The 14,792-nt window shown below is 62.5% G+C and overlaps 1 protein-coding gene across 1 annotated transcript in view; it reads left to right on the forward strand.

The window, feature by feature from the left end:
* Nucleotides 1-14,337, forward strand: part of PPP1R13L (protein phosphatase 1 regulatory subunit 13 like) — a 14,899-nt gene extending 562 nt beyond the window's left edge. Inside the window, exons 2-10 of the mRNA XM_069882525.1 lie at nucleotides 892-990; nucleotides 1,347-1,417; nucleotides 3,127-3,517; nucleotides 5,023-5,411; nucleotides 7,163-7,300; nucleotides 7,387-7,520; nucleotides 9,452-9,618; nucleotides 12,622-12,821; nucleotides 13,976-14,337. Coding sequence (XP_069738626.1) covers nucleotides 892-990; nucleotides 1,347-1,417; nucleotides 3,127-3,517; nucleotides 5,023-5,411; nucleotides 7,163-7,300; nucleotides 7,387-7,520; nucleotides 9,452-9,618; nucleotides 12,622-12,821; nucleotides 13,976-14,014 — 1,628 coding nt within the window. The 3' untranslated portion in view covers nucleotides 14,015-14,337. The remainder of the gene's footprint in view (nucleotides 1-891; nucleotides 991-1,346; nucleotides 1,418-3,126; nucleotides 3,518-5,022; nucleotides 5,412-7,162; nucleotides 7,301-7,386; nucleotides 7,521-9,451; nucleotides 9,619-12,621; nucleotides 12,822-13,975) is intronic.
* Nucleotides 14,338-14,792: the final 455 nt, after the last annotated feature.

A 14,792-nucleotide genomic window follows, 5' to 3' on the forward strand; every position in this document is an offset into this window, starting at 1 on the left:
AATCCACCAACCTCTGAGCTCAAGGGATGTCCCTGATCTCCAGGTGTCCCCATCCCATCCTGGGGTGTCCTTGATCTCCAGGTGTCCCCATCCCCATCCTGGGGTTGTCCCTGATCTCCAGGTGTCCCCATCCCCATCCTGGGGTGTCCCTGATCTCCAGGTGATCCCCATCCTGGGTTGTCCCTGATCTCCAGGTGTCCCCATCCCATCCTGGGGTGTCCCTGATCTCCAGGTGTCCCCCATCCTGGGGTGTCCCTGATCTCCAGGTGTCCCCATCCCCATCCTGGGGTGTCCCTGATCTCCAGGTGCCCCCATCCCCATCTTGGGGTGTCCCTGATCTCCAGGTGTCCCCATCCCCATCCTGGGGTGTCTTTGATCTCCAGGTGTCCCCATCCTGGGGTGTCCTTGATCTTCAGGTGTCCCCATCCCCATCCTGGGGTGTCCCTGATCTCCAGGTGTCCCCATCCTGGGGTGTCCTTGATCTCCAGGTGTCCCCACCCCCATCCTGGGGTGTCCCTGATCTCCAGGTGTCCCCATCCCCATCCTGGGGTGTCCCTGATCTCCAGGTGTCCCCATCCTGGGGTGTCCCTGATCTCCAGGTGTCCCCATCCCCATCCTGGGGTGTCCCTGATCTCCAGGTGTCCCCATCCTGGGGTGTCCCTGATCTCCAGGTGTCCCCATCCCCATCCTGGGGTGTCCCTGATCTCCAGGTGTCCCCATCCCCATCCTGGGGTGTCCTTGATCTCCAGGTGTCCCCATCCTGGGGTGTCCCTGATCTCCAGGTGTCCCCATCCTGGGATGTTCCCATCTTGAGGTTCTCCTGTCCCCATCCGGAGGTTCTCGGGGTGTCGGGGGGGGGTCCCCTCATTCCTGTGTGTCCCCCCCCCCCAGATGACCTCGTGCTCAAGCGCCGTTCCCAGAAGAGCTGGAACGAATCCGACCTGGACGTGGCCTACGAGAAGAAACCCCCCGGCTCGGGGGGCACCAACCGTGAGGGGGGGGGACACGGGGGAGGGGGGGGGGGGCACAGGGGAATGGGGGGGTACAGGGAATGGGGGGGGACAGAGGGAATGGGGGGGACAGGGAATGGGGGGGACGGGGAATGGGGGGGACAGGGAATGGGGGGGCACAGGGAATGGGGGGGACAGGGAATGGGGGGGGATAGGGAATGGGGGGGACAGGGAATGGGGGGACAGGGAAGGGGGGGGACAGGGAATGGGGGGGACAGGGAATGGGGGGGTACAGGGAATAGGGGGCACCGGGAATGGGGGGGTCCCCCTCCCTAACTCTTGGGGTCCCCCCCCCTAACTCTCAGGGTCCCCCCCTAACTCTCGGGGTCCCCCCAGGTGTCAGCGAGGGGCGGGCGCTGTCGCCCTGGAGGGAGTCGAGCCTGGATGGAGCTGGAGCGCTGGGCAAGGTGAGGGGGGGGGCACTAGCCACACACACCCCCCCCCGGGGCTACCTGGAGTTGGGGGCAACCTGGGGGGGGGGGCGCTGGGCAACCGGGGGTGGTTCTGAGTGCCTTGGGGGGGCTTCTGAGTGCCCTGGGGGGGGTTCTGGTTGCCTTGGGAGGGGGGTTCTGGGTGCCCTGGGGAGGGTTCTGGGTGCCCTGGGGGGGTCTGAGTGCCCTGGGGGGGGTTCTGGGTGCCCTGGGGGGGGTTCTAGGTGCCCGGGAGGGGTTCTGGTTGCCTTGGGGGGGGTTCTGGTTGCCCTGGGGGGGGTTCTGTTTGCCCTGGGGGGGGGTTCTGGTTGCCTTGGGGGGGTTCTGGTTGCCCTGGGGGGGGTTCTGAGTGCCCTGGGGGGGGGTTTCTGGGTGCCCTGGGGGGGTCTGAGTGCCCTGGGGGGGTTCTGGGTGCCCTGGGGGGTGTTCTGGGTGCCCTGGGGGGGTTCTGATTGCCTTGGGGGGGCTTCTGGGTGCCCTGGGGGGGTTCTGGGTGCCCTGGGGGGGGTTCTGGGTGCCCTGGGGGGGTTCTGGTTGCCTGGAGGGGGGTTCTAGGTACCCTGGGGGGGTTCTGGTTGCCTTGGGGGGGGGTTCTGAGTGCCCTGGGGGGGTTCTGGTTGCCCTGGGGGGGTTCTGAGTGCCCTGGGGGGGGTTCTGGTTGCCTTGGGAGGGGGGTTCTGGGTGCCCTGGGGAGGGTTCTGGGTGCCCTGGGGGGGTCTGAGTGCCCTGGGGGGGGTTCTGGGTGCCCTGGGGGGGGGTTCTAGGTGCCCGGGGAGGGGTTCTGGTTGCCTTGGGGGGGGTTCTGGTTGCCCTGGGGGGGTTCTGTTTGCCCTGGGGGGGGGTTCTGGTTGCCTTGGGGGGGGTTCTGGTTGCCCTGGGGGGGGTTCTGAGTGCCCTGGGGGGGGGTTTCTGGGTGCCCTGGGGGGGTCTGAGTGCCCTGGGGGGGGTTCTGGGTGCCCTGGGGGGGTGTTCTGGGTGCCCTGGGGGGGTTCTGATTGCCTTGGGGGGGGCTTCTGGGTGCCCTGGGGGGGGTTCTGGGTGCCCTGGGGGGGTTCTGGGTGCCCTGGGGGGGTTCTGGTTGCCTGGAGGGGGGTTCTAGGTACCCTGGGGGGTTCTGGTTGCCTTGGGGGGGGGTTCTGAGTGCCCTGGGGGGGGTTCTGGTTGCCCTGGGGGGGGTTCTGAGTGCCCTGGGGGGGGTTCTGGTTGCCTTGGGGGGGGTTCTGGGTGCCCTGGGGGGGCTTCTGGTTGCCCTGGGGGGGTGTCTGAGTGCCCTGGGGGGGTTCTGGTTGCCTTGGGGGGGGTTCTGGGTGCCCTGGGGGGTTCTGGTTGCCTTCGGGGGGGTTCTGGGTGCCCTGGGGGGGTTCTGGGTGCCTGGAGGGGGGTTCTAGGTGCCCTGGGGGGGGTTCTGATTGCCTTGGGGGGGGTTCTGGGTGCCCTGGGGGGGTTCTGGATGCTGGGGGGGGGGTGGTTCTAGGTGTCCTAGGGCGGTTTTGGGTGCTTGGGGGGGGTTCTGGGTGCCCTGGGGGGGGTTCTGGTTGCCTTGGGGGGGGTTCTGGGTGCCCTGGGGGGGGTTCTGGTTGCCTTGGGGGGGGGTTCTGGGTGCCTTGAGGGGGTTCTGGCTGCCCTGGGGGGGGGTCTCTCACCTCTCTGACCCCCCCCCTTCTTTCCCCCCCTCCCCCCCCCAGGATGGATGCCGGGGGGGTCACAGCTCAACTCTCCCCCGGAATTACAAGGTCTCCCCCCTTTCTGGGGAGCGACAGGGCGGGGGGGGCTCCCTCCGCCCCCCACCTCGCTCGTGGCCGCCCCCCCCCGCCCCAGCACCTCGTTTCTCGCATCCCGGTGCCCCCCCCGCCGCCACCCCCCCCGCCCCCCCCCGCCACAAGCCCCTCCCCCTCTCCGTCATCTTCAAGCTCCAAAACGCCTTCTGGGAGCAGGGAGGGGGGGTCGGGGGGGGCAACAACCCCTGGGGGCTCCTTCTGGGCCCCCCCCCCCAACTCCAACCCCCCCCTCAACCCCAACCGCCCCCCCAAGCCGGACCCCGCGCGCCCCTAAAGCAGCTGCAGCTCGAGGGGGAAGGTGAGGGGGGGGCTGGGGGGGGGGAATGGGGATATGGGGGGGCGAGGGGGGGGGAAATGGGGGGGACAATGGGGTTGGGGGGGGACAGGGGTGGTCAGGAGATCCCTTGGGTGGGAGGGGTCCTTGGGGCACCTTCCTTTTCCCTTTCCCTTTTTCTTTTCTTTTCCCTTTTCCCTTTTCCCATTTCCCCTTCCCATTTCCATTCCCGGTGCTGTTCCTGGTGTCACTGTTTCTATTTCCTATTCCCATTCCCCTTTCCCTTTACTCTTTTCCTGTTTCCCCTTTCCTTTTCCCTTTCCCCTTTCTCCTACCCCTTTCCCTTTCCTTTTCCCTTTTTGCCCTTCCTCTTCCCTTTTTCCTTTCCCTTTCCTTTCACTTTTCCCTTTCCCTTTCCCCTTTCGCCTTGCCCCTTTCCCGGTTCCGATATCACCATTTCCCTTTCCCCTTCCCATTCCCATTCCCATTCCCACTATCACCATTTCTATTTTCTCTTCCTCTTTTCCCCTTCCCCTTCCCCTTCCCCTTCCCCTTTCCCTTTCCTTCCCCTTTCCCTTTCCTTTCCCTTTCCCCTTTCCCTTTCCCGGTTCCAATATCACCATTTCTATTTCCCTTTCCCTTTCCTCTTTCCATTTCCATTCCCACTATCACCATTTCTATTTTCTCTTCCCCTTTTTCCCTTCCCCTTCCCCTTTCCCTTTCCTTTTCCTTTCCCCTTTCCCTTTCCCAATTCCGATATCACCATTTCTATTTCCCCTTCCCCTCCCCATTTCCATTCCCACTATCACCATTTCTATTTTCTCTTCCCCTTCTCCCCTTCCCCTTCCCCTTCCCCTTCCCCTTTCCCTTTCCTTTCCCTGTTCCCTTTCCCCTTTCCCTTTCCCGGTTCCGATATCACCATTTCTATTTCTCTTTCCCTTTCCTCTTTCCATTTCCATTCCCACTATCACCTTTTCTATTTTCTCTTCCCCTTTTTCCCTTCCCCTTTCCCTTTTCTTTCCCTTTCCCCTTTCCCTTTCCCAATTCCCAGTATCACCATTTCTATTTCCCCTTCCCCTCCCCATTCCCATTCCCACTATCGCCATTTCTGTTTTCTCTTTCCTTTTCCCCTTCCCCTTTCCCTTTCCCTTTCCTTTCCCCTTTCCCTTTCCCGGTTCCGATATCACCATTTCCCTTTCCCCTCCCCATTTCCATTCCCACTATCACCATTTCTATTTTCTCTTTCCTTTTTCCCTTTCCCTTTTCCCTTTCCCCTTCCCCTTTCCCGGTTCCGATATCACCATTTCTATTTCCCCTTCCCTTTCCCCTCCCCATTTCCATTCCCACTATCGCCATTTCTATTTTCTCTTTCCTTTTTCCCTTTCCCTTTCCCTTTCCCGGTTCCTATATCACCATTTCCCCTTCCCCTTCCCCTTCCCCCCATCACCATTTCCCTTTCCCCTTCCCTTTTCCCCTTTGCCCCTATCAATCACCACTTCCCTTTCCCCCCCCCGTCCCTCTCTCCGCAGGCTCCCCCCGCCCTCCTCCCCTTTCCGTTTCCCCTCCGGAGCCGGACCCTTTCCTCCTCCTGCCGGCGGTGCCGCCCTTTCCGGAAGATTCCGAGGAGGCGTCGAGGCCGCTGAGCCCCACGCGGCTGCAGCCGCTGCCGCCGCCCGAGGCTCGGGCGCACCCGGCGCTGGGGGAGCTGCTGCGGGTCCTGGCCGAGGTGCCGCGACCCCTCAAGCGCCGCGGCTCCCAGGAGCTCCGGCCGACGCCGAGGACCCGGCTCTACCGGCACCTCATCCCGCGTCTCCTGCACCCGCCGGCCCCCGCGGCCGCCCCCCCGGACGCCGCCGACGCCGAACCCGCCGCCCAGAGCCCGGGGACGGCCGCCCGCGGCAGCCCCGAGGCGCACGCCGTGAGTGGGGGAGCCTCCCGGGGGTCTTCAAGGGCCAGGGGTGCTCCACGATGAGGTTCTCCAGGTCTCGGGGGGCTCCAAGATGAGGTTCTTGAGGGCTGGGGGTTCTCTAGGAGGTTCTCAAGGGCCATGGGTGCTCCAGGATGAGGTTCTCAAGGGCCATGGGTGCTCCAGGATGAGGTTCTCCAGGTCTCGGGGGGCTCCAGGATGAGGTTCTCGAGGGCTGGGGGTTCTCTAGGAGGTTCTCAAGGGCCATGGTTCCTCCTCAATGGGGTCTTCAAGGTCCATGGATGCTCCAAAATGAGGTTCTTGAGGGCTGGGGGTTCTCTAGGAGGTTCTCAAGGGCCATGGGTGCTCCAGGATGAGGTTCTCCAGGTCTTGGGGGGCTCCAGGATGAGGTTCTCAAGGGCTGGGGGTTCTCTAGCAGGTTCTCAAGGGCCATGGGTGCTCCAAGATGAGGTTCTCAAGGGCCATGGGTGCTCCACGATGAGGTTCTCCAGGTCTTGGGGGGCTCCAAGATGAGGTTCTCGAGGGCTGTGGGTTCTCTAGGAGGTTCTCAAGGGCCATGGGTGCTCCAGGATGAGGTTCTCCAGGTCTTGAGGGGCTCCAGGATGAGGTTCTCAAGGGCTGGGGGTTCTCTAGGAGGTTCTCAAGGGCCATGGGTGCTCCACGATGAGGTTCTCCAGGTCTCGGGGGGCTCCAAGATGAGGTTCTCGAGGGCTGGGGGTTCTCTAGGAGGTTCTCAAGGGCCATGGGTGCTCCAGGATGAGGTTCTCAAGGGCCATGGGTGCTCCACGATGAGGTTCTCCAGGTCTATGGTTGCTCCAGGATGAGGTTCTCGAGGGCTGGGGGTTCTCTAGGAGGTTCTCAAGGGCCATGGTTCCTCCTCAATGGGGTCTTCAAGGTCCATGGATGCTCCAAAATTAGGTTCTTGAGGGCTGGGGGTTCTCTAGGAGGTTCTCAAGGTCCCATGGTTGCTCCAGGATGAGGTTCTCCAGGTCTTGGGGGGCTCCAGGATGAGGTTCTTGAGGGCTGGGGGTTCTCTAGGAGGTTTTCAAGGGCCATGGTTGCTCCAGGATGAGGTTCTCCAGGTCTTGGGGGGCTCCAAGATGAGGTTCTCGAGGGCTGGGGGTTCTCTAGGAGGTTCTCAAGGGCCATGGGTGCTCCAGGATGAGGTTCTCCAGGTCTTGGGGGGCTCCAAGATGAGGTTCTCGAGGGCTGGGGGTTCTCTAGGAGGTTCTCAAGGGCCATGGGTGCTCCAGGATGAGGTTCTCAAGGGCCATGGGTGCTCCACGATGAGGTTCTCCAGGTCTCGGGGGGCTCCAGGATGAGGTTCTTGAGGGCTGGGGGTTCTCTAGGAGGTTCTCAAGGTCCCATGGTTGCTCCAGGATGAGGTTCTCCAGGTCTTGGGGGGCTTCCAAATGAGGTCCTTGAGGGCTGTGGGTTCTCCTGGAGGTTCTCAAGGGCCATGGGTGCTCCAGGATGAGGTTCTCGAGGTCCATGGATGCTTCAGGATGAGGTTCTTGAGGTCTATGGGTTCTCCTGGAGGTTCTCAAGGTCCATGGTTGCTCCTCAATGGGGTCTTCAAGGTCCATGGGTGCTCTAGGATAAGGTCCTCAAGCTCCATGGTTGCTCCCGGAGGTTCTCAAGCTCCATGGTTGCTCCAAGACGAGCTTCTCGAGGTCCGTGGCTTCTCCAGGAGGTCCCCGAGGCCCCCCGGCTGTCCCCACAGTGTCCCTTGTCCCCTCTAGGAGCTCCGCTCGGCCCTTCGCGACCCGTCGTGTCCCCGTCGGCGCCCGGGAGGCCGCGTGCGCCTCAACCCGCTGGTGCTGCTCCTGGACGCCGCCCTCACCGGGGAGCTGGACGTGGTGCAGCAGGCGGTGGCCGAGGTGACGCTCGGGGACATCGGGGTTGGGTGGGGATGGGGGGGAGGGGACAGGGGGGAGGAGGTGACAGCGAGGTTGTCTACCCCCAGCTGAACGACCCCAGCCAGCCCAACGCCGAGGGCATCACCGCCCTCCACAACGGCATCTGCGGCGCCAACCGCCCCGTGGTGGATTTCCTCATCGCCTGCGGGGCCAACGTCAACGCCCCCGACAGCCACGGCTGGTGAGGGGACACGGGGACACCGGGACAGGGGGACAGGGGGACATGGGGACACGGGGATATGGGACATGGGGATATGGGACATGGGGATATCGGGATATGGGGATATGGGGATATGGGACATGGGGACATGGGACATGGGGATATGGGGACATGGGACATGGGGATATGGGGACACCGGGACAGGGGGACATGGGGACATGGGGATATGGGGACATGGGGATATGGGACATGGGACATGGGGATATGGGGACATGGGACATGGGGATATGGGACATGGGGATATGGGGACATGGGGACATGGGGTCATGGGGATATGGGATATGGGGACATGGGGATATGGGGACATGGGGACATGGGGATATGGGGACATGGGGACATGGGGACATGGGGATATGGGGATATGGGGACATGGGGACATGGGGATATGGGGATATGGGGATATGGGGACATGGGGACATGGGGATATGGGGATATGGGGATATGGGGATATGGGGACATGGGGATATGGGGACATGGGGATATGGGGATATGGGGACATGGGGACATGGGGATATGGGGATATGGGGATATGGGGACATGGGGATATGGGGACATGGGGACATGGGGATATGGGGACATGGGGATATGGGGACATGGGGACATGGGGACAGGGGGACAGGGGGACATGGGGACATGGGGACATGGGGATATGGGGACATGGGGACAGGGGGACAGGGGGACATGGGGACATGGGGACAGGGGGATATGGGGACAGGGGGACATGGGGATATGGGGACATGGGGACATGGGGATATGGGGATATGGGGACATGGGGATATGGGGACATGGGGACATGGGGACGGGGACCTCAGAGCCACAGGTGGTGGGACATGGGGACAGGGGCAGGGGGACAGGTGACCCCACAGCCACAGCTGGTGGGTTGGGGACAGGGGGACACGGGGACAGGGACACCCCGAGATGGGGACGGGGACCCCAGAGCCCCAGCTGGGGATATCGGGGTGGGATGGGTACTGGGAAGGGATACTGGGAGGAGGGATCTGGGTACTGGGATGGGATATTGGGGTGATCTGGGTGCTGGGAGAAGGGATCTGGGTACTGGGAGGAGGGATCTGGATACTGGGATGGGGTATTGGGGTGATCTGGGTACTGGGAGGAGGGATCTGGATACTGGGATGGGATATTGGGGTGATACGGGTACTGGGAGAAGGGGTCTGGGTACTGGGATGGGATATTGGGGTGATCTGGGTACTGGGAGAAGGGGTCTGGATACTGGGAGAAGGGGTCTGGATACTGGGATGGGATATTGGGGTGATCTAGATACTGGGAGAAGGGGTCTGGATACTGGGAGGAGGGATCTGGATACTGGGATGGGATATTGGGGTGATCTGGGTACTGGGAGAAGGGGTCTGGGTACTGGGAGGAGGGATCTGGATACTGGGATGGGATATTGGGGTGATCTGGGTACTGGGAGAAGGGGTCTGGGTACTGGGAGAAGGGATCTGGATACTGGGATGGGATATTGGGGTGATCTGGGTACTGGGAGGAGGGATCTGGATACTGGGATGGGATCTGGATACTGGGATGGGATCTGGGTACTGGGATTGGGGTCTTAGGGTGGGTTGGGTACTGGGAGACGGGCTCTGGTTCTACTGGGCTGGGATGCTGGGATGGGCTGAGGACCAGGAGGAGGAACACGGTTACTGGGACGGGATACTGGGATGGACTGGGAGGAGGGATCTGGATACTGGGATGGGATACAGGTCTGGGATGGATACTGGGAGGAGGGATCTGGGTACTGGGACGGGATCTGGGTACTGGGATTGGGGTTTTAGGGTGGGTTGGGTGCTGGAAGAGGGTACTGGGAGACGGGCTCTGGTTCTACTGGGCTGGGATACTGGGATGGACTGGGATTCCCGGTTCCCCTCCCCCAGGACCCCCCTGCACTGCGCGGCCTCGTGCAACGACACCGGGGTGTGCGTGGCCCTCGTGCGACACGGAGCCGCCGTCTTCGCCACCACGAGCAGCGACGGCAGCGTCGCCTCCGAGAAGTGCGACCCCTACCGCGAGGGCTACAGCGAGTGCTACAGCTACCTCTGCGGTACTGGGAGCACTGGGAGCACTGGGAGGGGTGGGAGGGGTGGGAGGGAAGGGCGCTGGGGGGGGGGTGGGGGCTGGGAGGGGGTAGTGGGGTGGGATGGGGACTGGGAGGGGGGATATGGGGACTGGGAGGGGATAAAGGGGTGAAATGGGGACTGGGAGGTGGGGTATGGGGACTGGGAGAGGGGATATGGGGTGGGATGGGGACTGGGAGGGGGGATATGGGGACTGGGAGGGGATATGGGGACTGGGATGGGGACTGGGAGAGGGGATATGGGGACAGGGAGGGGATATGGGGACTGGGAGGGGATAATGGGGTGGGAGGGGGACTGGGAGGGGGACTGGGAGGGGGGATTTGGGGACTGGGAGGGGATAATGGGGTGGGATGGGGACTGGGGGGGGGATATGGGGACTGGGAGGGGATAATGGGGTGGGATGGGGACTGGGAGGGGGATATGGGGACTGGGAGGGGATAATGGGGTGCGATGGGGACTGGGAGGGGGGATATGGGGACTGGGAGGGGATAATGGGGTGGGAGGGGGACTGGGAGGGGGGATATGGGGACTGGGAGGGGGTAATGGGGTGGGATGGGGACTGGGAGGGGGATATGGGGACTGGGAGGGGATAATGGGGTGCGATGGGGACTGGGAGGGGGGATATGGGGACTGGGAGGGGATAATGGGGTGGGAGGGGGACTGGGAGGGGGGATATGGGGACTGGGAGGGGGTAATGGGGTGGGATGGGGACTGGGAGGGGGATATGGGGACTGGGAGGGGATAATGGGGTGCGATGGGGACTGGGAGGGGGGATATGGGGACTGGGATGGGGACTGGGAGGGGGGATATGGGGACTGGGAGGGGATAATGGGGTGGGATGGGGACTGGGAGGGGGGATATGGGGACTGGGAGGGGAACTGGGAGGGGATAATGGGGTGGGATGGGGACTAGGAGGGGGGATATGGGGACTGGGATGGGGACTGGGAGGGGGGATATGGGGACTGGGTGGGGGACTGGGAGGGGACTCTGGGGTGGGTGCTGGGAGGGTTTGGGGTGCTGTGGGTCTGGGGGGCCATGGTCCGAGTGCTGGGGGATTGGGGTTCAGGGTTCTGGGCTGTTGGGGTTCAGGGTTCTGGGCTGTTGGGGTGCTGGGCTGTTGGGGTGCTGGGATGTTGGGGTGCTGGGGTCCTGTACTGTTGGGGCCCTGGGATGTTGGGGTTTGGGGTTCTGGGCTGTTGGGGTTCGGGGTTCTGGGATGTTGGGGTTCTGGGCTGTTGGGGTGCTGGGCTGTTGGGGTGCTGGGATGTTGGGGTGCTGGGGTCCTGTACTGTTGGGGCCCTGGGATGTTGGGGTTTGGGGTTCTGGGCTGTTGGGGTTCGGGGTGCTGGGATGTTGGGGTTCTGAGATGTTGGGATGTTGGGGTGCTGGGTTCTGGGCTGTTGGGGTTTGGGGTTCTGGGCTGTTGGGGTGCTGGGCTGTTGGCGTGCTGGGATGTTGGGATGCTGGGATTCCGGGCTGTTGGGGTTCAGGGTTCTGGTCTGTTGGGGTTCAGGGTTCTGGTCTGTTGGCGTTCAGGGTTCTGGAATGTTGGGGTTTGGGGTTCTGGTCTGTTGGAGTTTGGGGTTCTGGGCTGTTGGGGTTCTGGGCTGTTGGGGTTCTGGTGTGTTTGGGTTCTGGGTTCTGGACTGTTGGGGTTTGCGGTGCTGGGATGTTGGGGTGCCAGGGTTCTGGGCTGTTGGGGTTCTGGGATGCTGGGCTGTTGGGGTTCTGGGATGCTAGGGTTCGGGGTTCTGGGCTGTTGGGGTGCTGGGGTTATGGAACATTGGGGTTTGAGGTTCTAGGATGTTGGGGTCCTGGGATTTTGGTATGTTGGAGTTTGGGGTTCTGGGATGCTGGGATGTTGGGGTTCTGGGATGCTGGGATGTTGGGGTTCTGGGCTGCTAGGGTTCAGGGTTCTGGGCTGTTGGGGTGCTGGGGTTCTGGACTGTTGGGGTTTGGGGTTCTGGGATGTTGGGGTCCTGGGCTGTTGGGATGTTGGGGTTCTGGGCTGTTGGGGTTTGGGGTTCTGCGATGTTGGGGTTCTGGGCTGTTGGGGTTCTGGGCTGTTGGTCTGTTGGGGTGCTGGGATGTTGGTCTGTTGGGGTTTGGGGGTGCTGGGATGTTGGGGTCCTGGGCTGTTGGGCTGTTGGGGTTTGGGGTTCTGGGCTGTTGGGGTTCTGGGCTGTTGGGGTTCAGGGTTCTGGACTGTTGGGGTTCTGGGCTGTTGGGGTTCTGGGATGTTGGGGTTCAGGGTTCTGGACTGTTGGGGTTCTGGGATGTTGGGGTTCGGGGTTCTGGTCTGTTGGGGTTCTGGTCTGTTGGGGTTCAGGGTTCTGGACTGTTGGGGTTCTGGGATGTTGGGGTTCGGGGTTCTGGGCTGTTGGGGTTCTTGGATGTTGGGGTTCGGGGTTCTGGTCTGTTGGGGTTCTGGTGTGTTTGGGTTCTGGGTTCTGGACTGTTGGGGTTTGGGGTGCTGGGATGTTGGGGTGCCAGGGTTCTGGGCTGTTGGGGTGCTGAGATGCTAGGGTTCGGGGTTCTGGGCTGTTGGGGTTCTGGGCTGTTGGGGTTCAGGGTTCTGGACTGTTGGGGTTCTGGGATGTTGGGGTTCGGGGTTCTGGGATGTTGGGGTTCTGGGCTGTTGGGGTTCTGGGCTGTTGGGGTTCAGGGTTCTGGACTGTTGGGGTTCTGGGATGTTGGGGTTCGGGGTTCTGGGCTGTTGGGGTTCTGGGCTGTTGGGTTTCAGGGTTCTGGACTGTTGGGGTTCTGGGATGTTGGGGTTCGGGGTTCTGGGCTGTTGGGGTTCTTGGATGTTGGGGTTCGGGGTTCTGGGCTGTTGGGGTTCTGGTGTGTTTGGGTTCTGGGTTCTGGACTGTTGGGGTTTGGGGTGCTGGGATGTTGGGGTCCTGGGCTGTTGGGCTGTTGGGGTTTGGGTTTCGGGGTGCTGTGCTGAGCCCCCCCCAATCCCGCAGAGGTGGAGCAGGGCATGGGGGTGCTGAACAGCGGGGTGGTGTACGCGCTGTGGGATTTCAGCGCCGAGCTGCAGGACGAGCTCTCGTTCCGCGAGGGCGACGCCGTCACCGTCCTGCGCCGGCAGCCGCTCGACGAGCACGACTGGTGGTGGGGGAGCCTCTACGGCCACGAGGGCTACGTCCCCCGAAACTACTTCGGGGTGAGTAAAAAGGGGGGGACACCCCCTTAGCACCCCCGGATCTGGGATGGGGGGGGCCCACGGCCACCCCAAAGCTCTAGGAGACCAACCATGGGACCCATGGCCATGGAGAGGTCTTGGGGGACCCATGGACACCCCACAGATCTGGGGGTCCCTCTATGGCCACGAGGGCTACGTGCCCCAAAACTACTTTGGGGTGAGTAAAAAGGGGGGACACCCCCTTAGCACCCCTGGATATGGGATGGGGGGTCCCACGGCCACCCCAAAGCTCTAGGAGACCAACCATGGGACCCTTGGCCATGGAGGGGTCCTGGGAGTCCATCTACGGCCACAAGGGCTACATGCCCCAAAACTACTTTGGGGTGAGTAAAAAGGGGGGGACACCCCCTTAGCACCCCTAGATCTGGGATGGGGGGGGCCCACGGCCACCCCAAGGCTCTAGGAGACCAACCATGGGACCCTTGGCCATGGAGAGGTCCTGGGGGACCCACAGCCACCCCACAGATCTGGGGGTCCCTCTATGGCCACGAGGGCTACATCCCCCGAAACTACTTCGGGGTGAGTAAAAAGGGGGGGACACCCCCTTAGCACCCCCGGATCTGGGATGGGGGGGGCCCACGGCCACCCCAAAGCTCTAGGAGACCAACCATGGGACCCATGGCCATGGAGAGGTCCTGGGGGTCCCTCTACGGCCACGAGGGCTACGTCCCCCGAAACTACTTCGGGGTGAGTAAAAAGGGGGGGACACCCCCTTAGCACCCCTAGATCTGGGATGGGGGGGGGGCCCACGGCCACCCCAAAGCTCTAGGAGACCAACCATGGGACCCTTGGCCATGGAGGGGTCCTGGGGGACCCACGGACACCCCACAGATCTGGGGGTCCCTCTATGGCCACGAGGGCTACGTCCCCCGAAACTACTTTGGGGTGAGTAAAAAGGGGGGGACACCCCCTTAGCACCCCTAGATCTGGGATGGGGGGGGGACCACGGCCACCCCAAAGCTCTAGGAGACCAACCATGGAACCCTTGGCCATGGAGAGGTCCTGGGGGACCCACAGACACCCCTCAGCACCCATGGTCCCCCCCAACCCCTCCCTGGCTCGTGGGCTGGTGGCAGGGAGGGGTCCCCTCCTTCTGAAACCCTGTCCCCCCCCAGCTCTTCCCTAGGGTGCGGCCACAGCGGAAGAAGACCTGAGGGGACCCCCTTGAGATCCGGGGGGCCCTGAGGTGGCCCCAGAGACCCCCCCGAAGCTGCTCGGATCCACAAGTGCCTCTCGACCCCGTCCTATTCCCTCCCTCAAACTCTGCCCCGCGGTGTCACATCCCTCCTGTCCCCCATGGTGTCACCCCGTGGTGTTGGTCCTCAAAACCCATAAAAGCAAAGAACTGAGAACAAAGACTTGGATTTGGCCTTCAAGGACCTCATCGAAGCCACCAGGAGATCCACATTTATTTTCCATACGGATAAAATCAAAAAGAATGTTCGCGGAAAGGCTCGGATGGAGCAAAGAAATCCAAGCGAGGCTTTCGACTCTTGGTTTGGTGGCTTTTATGGAATGAGCAACGTGAACCTGCTGAGGTTGAGCTTGCAAGAGCAGAAGGCAGGAGAAGTTCCCTGTAGAGCTTTCCAATAAGAGCCTGGACGGCTGGAATTGCGTTGATGGAGTCGTGGGTTGGGTTGGATTGTGTTTTGGTTCACTTGGAACCCCATCCAGGTGCCACCAGCGTGTTGCTCCAAGTCCCAGCCTCAACACCTTTGGGAATCGAGGGGATGAGGGGCACTGGGAGGAGAGATATGGGGACTGGGAGGCGATACTGGGGTGCGATGGGGGCTGGAGGGAGGATATGGGACCTCCAGGAATTGGGGAACCACGACTGCTCTGAGCAACCTGGGCCAGGGCTTCCCCACCCTCCCCAGAAACCAAGATCCCACTTCAACCTCCCTTCTTCCAGCCCAAAACTGGCCCCGGCAC

Source organism: Phaenicophaeus curvirostris, unplaced genomic scaffold, assembly GCF_032191515.1.
Source record: "Phaenicophaeus curvirostris isolate KB17595 unplaced genomic scaffold, BPBGC_Pcur_1.0 scaffold_175, whole genome shotgun sequence".
Classification (NCBI taxonomy): domain Eukaryota; kingdom Metazoa; phylum Chordata; class Aves; order Cuculiformes; family Cuculidae; genus Phaenicophaeus; species Phaenicophaeus curvirostris.